Source organism: Alligator sinensis, unplaced genomic scaffold (genome assembly GCF_000455745.1).
Source record: "Alligator sinensis unplaced genomic scaffold, ASM45574v1 scaffold767_1, whole genome shotgun sequence".
NCBI classification, from domain to species: Eukaryota; Metazoa; Chordata; order Crocodylia; family Alligatoridae; genus Alligator; species Alligator sinensis.
The window spans coordinates 43,427-50,130 of record NW_005843271.1 but is presented as its reverse complement, the minus strand read 5'-3'; the positions used below and the strand labels follow the sequence as shown (position 1 = coordinate 50,130).

General features: G+C 47.8%; 1 protein-coding gene across 4 annotated transcripts in view; it reads right to left on the bottom strand.

Moving 5' to 3' along the window:
* Positions 1-6,704, bottom strand: part of GSS (glutathione synthetase) — a 26,854-nt gene that overhangs the window by 15,199 nt on the left and 4,951 nt on the right. For all 4 annotated transcript variants that reach the window (XM_025194648.1, XM_006038161.3, XM_025194646.1 and 1 more), the window contains 4 exons: positions 5,104-5,249; positions 2,117-2,192; positions 538-677; positions 204-320 (listed from right to left, as the gene is read on the bottom strand). In XM_025194648.1, coding sequence (XP_025050433.1) covers positions 204-320; positions 538-677; positions 2,117-2,192; positions 5,104-5,249 — 479 coding nt within the window. The remainder of the gene's footprint in view (positions 1-203; positions 321-537; positions 678-2,116; positions 2,193-5,103; positions 5,250-6,704) is intronic.

Genomic DNA, 6,704 nt, shown 5'->3' with positions numbered 1-6,704 from the left:
TGCTGTTCCCTGACACCACAGAAACCACCACCAGAGGTAGGTCTGGATTCAGCTCCCAAGGAGCACTGCAATCCAGGTTTAGCCCCTAAGGAGATGAGTCTGACATCCCTGTTTTGAGAGACCAAGAAATAAAAAGACTTGTGCTCTATACAGCTCAGGGATTCACAACCACATAGCTTCTTGCAGGGTCCTCCCTCTCTTACCTGTCTGAGCCATAGAGCTCCCAAGCTTTGGCAATGCCCATTGCAAGTCCTTTGGCTGGATTGTTATACATTAATGTTGAAGCTTCCTTTGTTTTTCCCAAAATATTCAACACATGCCTATGGCAGAAGAGAGAAATAATAATAAATTGGCAAACCCAGTTTACTTTGTTGACCCCAGACTTGTAAGGCATTAATTCTGAGAGTCAGTGGAGACTGAGGACATACAATAGGTTGTCTGTATGGAGCAGACGCACCACTGAGACCTCCTCCTTGGCTAAATAAAGAGCCACTTTGCTGAAGTGTTCCATGTAGCATGTTACAAAGTTGCCCTTACCGATGCACTGCAGTAGTTCTTGAGGTAAGGCCTGCGAAGCTTGCAGCAATGGTATTTATTTCAACTTGCTTCAGTGCTGGAGAGCCTTCTTCACCATGGTCAAACATATAATCTGAACGATTTATTCCTAAAATCAATGACTGCATGAGAAGGAAAATGAAATGCAAAATACAGCAGACTGACATTCTCCCACACTCCTGACCAGCACAGTAAGACTTTTTTTTACCAATAACTACAGGTCACAGACAGATCAGTCAATTTACTGAGGTAAAATGCCAACTGAGATCAAGTTGGGTTCTGTCCACATGAACACAGCAGGTTAGGGCTGTACCATTCATGTCCCTTTTTCATAAGCATCTCATGACAAGAGAATACTGATGTAGCTATGGCATAAAATGAACTTCTGTATGGGAAAGCCACAAAGTGCTACAGCTGACAAAGTGGCACTACACTAGAAGCCATTTCTGGGGTGGGGTTTGAGACTCTCAGGGTATGCCATCATCACCATACTCTACCATACATGGGTAAACTGTTTCCATTAAAAACACCCTATATACTTATATGCCTGATTGCTCAATGGGACTGTGGCAGAGAACCCTGCAGGTAGTTGCACTCCCAATCAGGGGTCACATGGCCATCAGGAGGCCACCTGATTGCAGAAGAGGCCTCAGTTGCTGGCAATAAGAGCAGGCCTGAGCAGGGGAGCCAGCAATTTGCTGCAAACAGCTGGAGTGGGAACACTGCCTGGATGGAGCTGCCGCTCACATAATATCTTGGAGGTACAGGGCAGGAACTATGGGGATGGCAGGAGGTTCCTGGTCCTGGGGCAAAACCTAAAACTACACCCTGCTAGGGATGGATGGTGTGGTGGGGCTGCCTGTGGCAGGGTGGTCCCCAGGAAATGGTACATCAGTTGCCTCCCTAGTGAAAGGTGAGTATGGGGCGCCTTATGGCCTCAGCTCCCACAACCTGGTGGGTAACCCAACAAGGAAGTTGGCAGGACCAAGGGGGTCCAGAGTGGGGCAAAGAGCTCAGAGCAAGTGAGGGGCAAGGAGCCCAGAGTTTGTGGAAAGGAAATGGAGCCTAATGAGGGGTATGGAACCTAGTGAGAAGCAAGGAGTCCAGAGTGTGCATGAGGGGCAAGGTGTCCTAGTATGAGTGAGGAAGTTAGGGGCTGGGATAGGGATAATAATCTGGATGCTATCTGTGAGGCATGGGACACAGTATAGGGAAGGTTGGAGCTGTGTATATTTCCCTAGGCATCAGGGCATAAAATGGGCAGCCTCCTGCATTTTTATACCAGTTATTAATACATCAAGAAACGCCAGGTGAGACAGGGCAGACTGCCCTAGACAGGTGGGTGGGCCGACATTGGTATGGGCCTCATGATGGCTCCATGCCACAGGGACAAATTACTGATTTTTGAAGGTGTATCTGGCTAACACAACGTAATCTGAAGACAAACCATATACATTTACCTAGTGGTCAGAACTAATACAGGCAAGACAGATTTAAAAAAAAGAGAGAGAAGGAGAGGTGGTTGGGAGTAAGGGGAGGCTGTGGTTTTCCTTCAGGTTACCTGGGCTAATCCTTCTTTCAAAACTTGCTTGTGGATTTTAAAAAGTTGCGCTGTGAAGGCATCTACTTGGATGGTGCTAAAGAGAAAAGAAAAGATTATACTGATCACTTTACCTTGTCACAAAGGAGCAACAAAATTAAATCATTATCCAAGAAAATCTGCTGTGTGTTGTAAGCACCAAGATGTGTTTATTCACCAGCCCAATATATGGAGCTCTGGCCAGACTGAGCTCTTAAGCACTGGTAAAAGCCCTAAATGCGAAGCCTTATGTCCAAGGTTTACAGGTGTTTGTGCCTGAAAGCCTTTGCCTGAAAACTTTTCCCCAGATATTTAGTTAGTCTAATAAAAGATATCACATCTACCCAAATAACCTTGCCTGCGTATGTCCTTAGACCAACACTGCGACAAGCAACAACTCTGCAGCATCCCCCTGTGTACTTGGCAAGAGTTTCAAATGATCAAACCCTTATCATGGAAGCCATTACCAAATTCAAGTTACCAAACTGGCACATCAATGGGTTCACTGGTGTCATGATCAGGGCCTTGCATAGAAACCTGAAACCTTATTAGCAGCTGTAACGGGGGGGATTCTCAGGGCTAGATCTCGAGTTAGCCTGCCCATCTACCTAGGGCAGGCTGCCCTGACTCGCCTGCCACGACTTGAGTGTTATCCTGATGTATTAAGCAGAAGGCTGCCCATTCACTACTTTGATGCCAGGGGGGCACTATCTATGGATACATACCTTTCCTACACTGTGGCCCATGCCTCACAGATGCCATCCCAGGCAGCTAAGCTCACCTGTAACCCTTCTCCCTCTCTAGCTGTGGTCCTCTCTCTGGGACCTGCGGCTCTCCCTTAGGCCCTGGCCCCACCCTTGGGCCAGTCAGAATCCCAAGCCTCTTGCTCCAGGCATCCCTCGCAGTGGGCTCCTCGCCCTTTTGATCCGCCTTGGGTTCTGGCCCCAGCATAGACCAGTTCAGGTATCCAACCAGTCAGGTCTGAGCCGCTTGCTTTCTCTCCCTCACAACTCCACTGGATCAAGTGAGTTTCAAGTCTCTCACAGATCTCCCAGGCCTGGTCTTTCCCCAGCCAGGACTGTGCAGGGGTTGGAGGTTATCAGGCACCCCCTACTCACCTTTCACAAGGGAGGACTGCGGTCCTGGCATTTCCTGGGGCTACTTTTAGGTCATGCGTAGGGCCTGGGGCCTCCTCCATCCCCATAGCCCCAGTCCATATACCTCCAAGTTGTTCCTGGCCCAAGAAGTTCAACAGGGAGATGTTCTTCCCCTGCTGGCTGGTCTCAAATGGCTCCCCCAGCACAGAGAGCTGGGCATATTAAATGGCCACCCTCATCAGACACCTGCCATCTCCCTGGCCTAGCCCTTAAAGTGGCAGGCACCAACAGTGCCCTGCCACAGCAGCTTTTCACATTCCTAATGCATGATACCCAACAGCTATAAAGAAGGAACCCTGGGTTTGGGCATGCAGACACTAATGACAACTGGTAAGTATGTGTTCCTCAAGCTCTGCCTTCCATATACCAAGTGTATAATATCCCACTTTCTGTCACCATCTGATTCTCTTCCATCATCTCTTTCATCCTATTTGTAGCTGACAGAAGGAAGGGTCAATATGCCTCTAGAGGGGTCATATACTGAGAAAATATTTGTTTGTAAGTGACCTCTATTTCCTTTTTATGGCCAGGCTTTGGGGGGATCGACTAGCTAGCAGTGCCCTCCTTCATGAGGTAGGATGAGAAGGCTCTGCAACCTGACCAGGGATCAAGCACTATGCCTCCCTAGGAAACTTCTGCTTTGGGTACAACACTGAAAGAAACAGGTTTCACAGAGGTGTGGAGCAGGCCCTCCACACACCACTGCAGCAGCCATCCCCATAGGGAAAGGAGTTTATGTATACAAATATACCCATGGAGAGCACTCTGCAATTCAGGTAGCTCAAACATTTGTTCCTTCACCCTCCCCCACAAAAAGCCACAGATTGATTTTTGAACAGCTTGGGAAAATCTGAGCAGCAAACAGCTCCTTTAAGATCCCATAGCTGTAACCTTACCTCCTCAGGATTACTAGATCTTCAGGGGTAGAAACAAAATGAAGTGAAAGCCAGATACAATTTAGGGCAAGGCCTATACACCTTTTCTTTGAGTACTGAATCATAGAGGTTAGTAATCAGAATCTGAAACTGCAAGAACCTCCTCTTCAAGGTAATGGCTGTAGGAAACAAGACCTTTAATAAACTGCAGCAGAGAGAGCAAGGTCCCAAGGCCTTAAAGAGTCCTTCTAGCAACCTAGTTAACAGTGAATGTAAAGCCCAAGGATTAACAAGCTGCCAGGTAGTAGGCTGCAAGTCCACAAGACAAGCTAAAATGGAAAATATACTGAGGCAATGATGACAGCTCCCAAACATCACTTTTCTTGTCTAGGTTTCTAATCTGCTGGTAAGGAAAAGCCAAAAACATTAAAGCGTTTTGATGACATAGCTAAAAATCTGATAAGTTTAAATAAGAATTTTAAAATGTATAGTGCACCTAACTGTATAATCCACTTATGAAATACTAGCAACTGTCATTAAAATAACATGCTAGAGAAAGGGAAAGGCTGCCAGACTGATCACAGAAGCAACACACAGTGTGGGTGTGTCTACATAGCACAACACAGAGCCAGTCAAAGAAACCGCAGCCCTCTGTCAAAACTCTCTTAGCTACACTGCTTCCAAATCTGAAACTGATGCAGATACACCTGGTTCAGCTACCTTTGCACAAGGCTGTCCTACCTGAACAGGCATATCCAGAATCAGCAGTGTAGGAAGTAAGGTATTCACATTGTCTGTTCAGAACGTGCAGGGCTGGAGGAACATATATGGTTTGGCGTAATGAAATGACAAGTGGCAACAATTTGAAAAATATGTGCTAAGTTAGGTAAGCCTTACATGTTAAGCGTTTAGTTAAAATACACCATGCAATAAATACCTAGCAAGAGTGTGTTCCAGGAATTCTGCATTCTGGCTAATAGCATCCACAAGCAGATTAAAATCTTGTTGAACAGCATAGGCTTGCTCAAAGAGAGTGCTTGGTACTGGAGATGGGAGCAATGTGAAGGGAGCAAAGTTCACAACCTGGGATAAAGATAAAATGGACAAGTCACCCTCATATTCCTCTCTCCAAAGCAGCAGGGCTGATGCCTGATTTGGTTCCAATTTAAAACTGGCATGCTCTAGATCAGGGGTTCTCAACCTTTTTTAATAGATGTACCCCTGGTGGCTGCGGGGGGTTTGCATATGGCCGGACGTGAAGCAGGGGGAGGGGGTGGCGCGTGGCTGGACGTGGAGTGGCGCCAGCACAGGGTGGTAGGGGGCAGGGGTGGCTGCCACATGCGAGCCCCCAACTGTGGCCAGCCAACCAGCTGGGTGGGCACTGCCTGTGCAGCCTGCAGAGGGGAGCTGCTGCACTCGCCCCCCCCCCCCACACTTCCGGCCCTGCTCCTGGGAGGTGGTGGTGCAGGGCGGTGGGTGGGGGTGCACCACCCCCACCCGTGCATACCCCCTAGGGCCTTCCTAGGTACCCCCACAGGTAGGCCCTGGTTGACAACCTCTGCTCTAGATGAGATCCTTAAATCTATACAGTCTAAGAATAAAACCTTCCTGCAGATTTCACTCTGTATACCTCTAGGCCTAAAGTTCTACAGTGTGACTGTGAAATTTAATGAATTTTGAGTGCTTGACTTTGACATCTCCGTAAGCACATAAAGTTTGGAATAGCAACTCCATAGTTAAGGCTTCATTGAATTTCTCATTTAGAAGGAGAAAAATCCCAGTTTCTACTTGAACAGTGGAGCAGTTCCAGGCATTCAGTTCTAAAATTAGCACTCACTGCCTCTCTTAACACAACCTTTTTTTCTTTTAAACACTGTCAGTCCAGATCTCACATGCCTCTAAACTAACACGATTAGAACTGAGGCCACCTCAAAAACAAATACCATCTTTACGCAAATCTAAGATGAATTTAAGACAGGCCTCCAATAATTAAGCTCCATACATGGGAAATGTATAAATGTTATAATTTTCCATGCATAGAATCCAATTATTGGAGGGTAATCATTAATTCATCCCCCCACTTTTGCAGGGGAGGTCAAGCAGCTTGCCCCTGCTTGTGCTTGCCCCCACCCCCTGCAACCTCAGGTCTTCCCTTCCCCTGCTCCCCAATTACTCTTGCTCCATGGAGGCAGGCTCCATCCCTGTTTGAGCCTGGGGCACTGAACACACCTCAAGCCTACCTCCGTAGCAGCCATTCAGACTGCTACAGTGTCAGATGGGGCTGTGCTCAGTGTCCCAGGCTGCATGTGGATGGAACCTGCCAGTGCAGAGCAAAAATAAGAGTAAAGTGGGAGAGGGACAGGCAGGGAACAGAGACTGCTTGTAGGGTGGGAAGGGAAATAGTGGTGGGGGAAAGAGGTTGTGGGAGGGAGATGGCAAGATGCAGAGGCGGGAGCAAGGGAGAGGGGAGGGGAAGCAGTGGTTGCAGCCATGGCCCCAACCTCAGGCAGAGCCTGAGCCACAGCAGCTGTGCTGCCT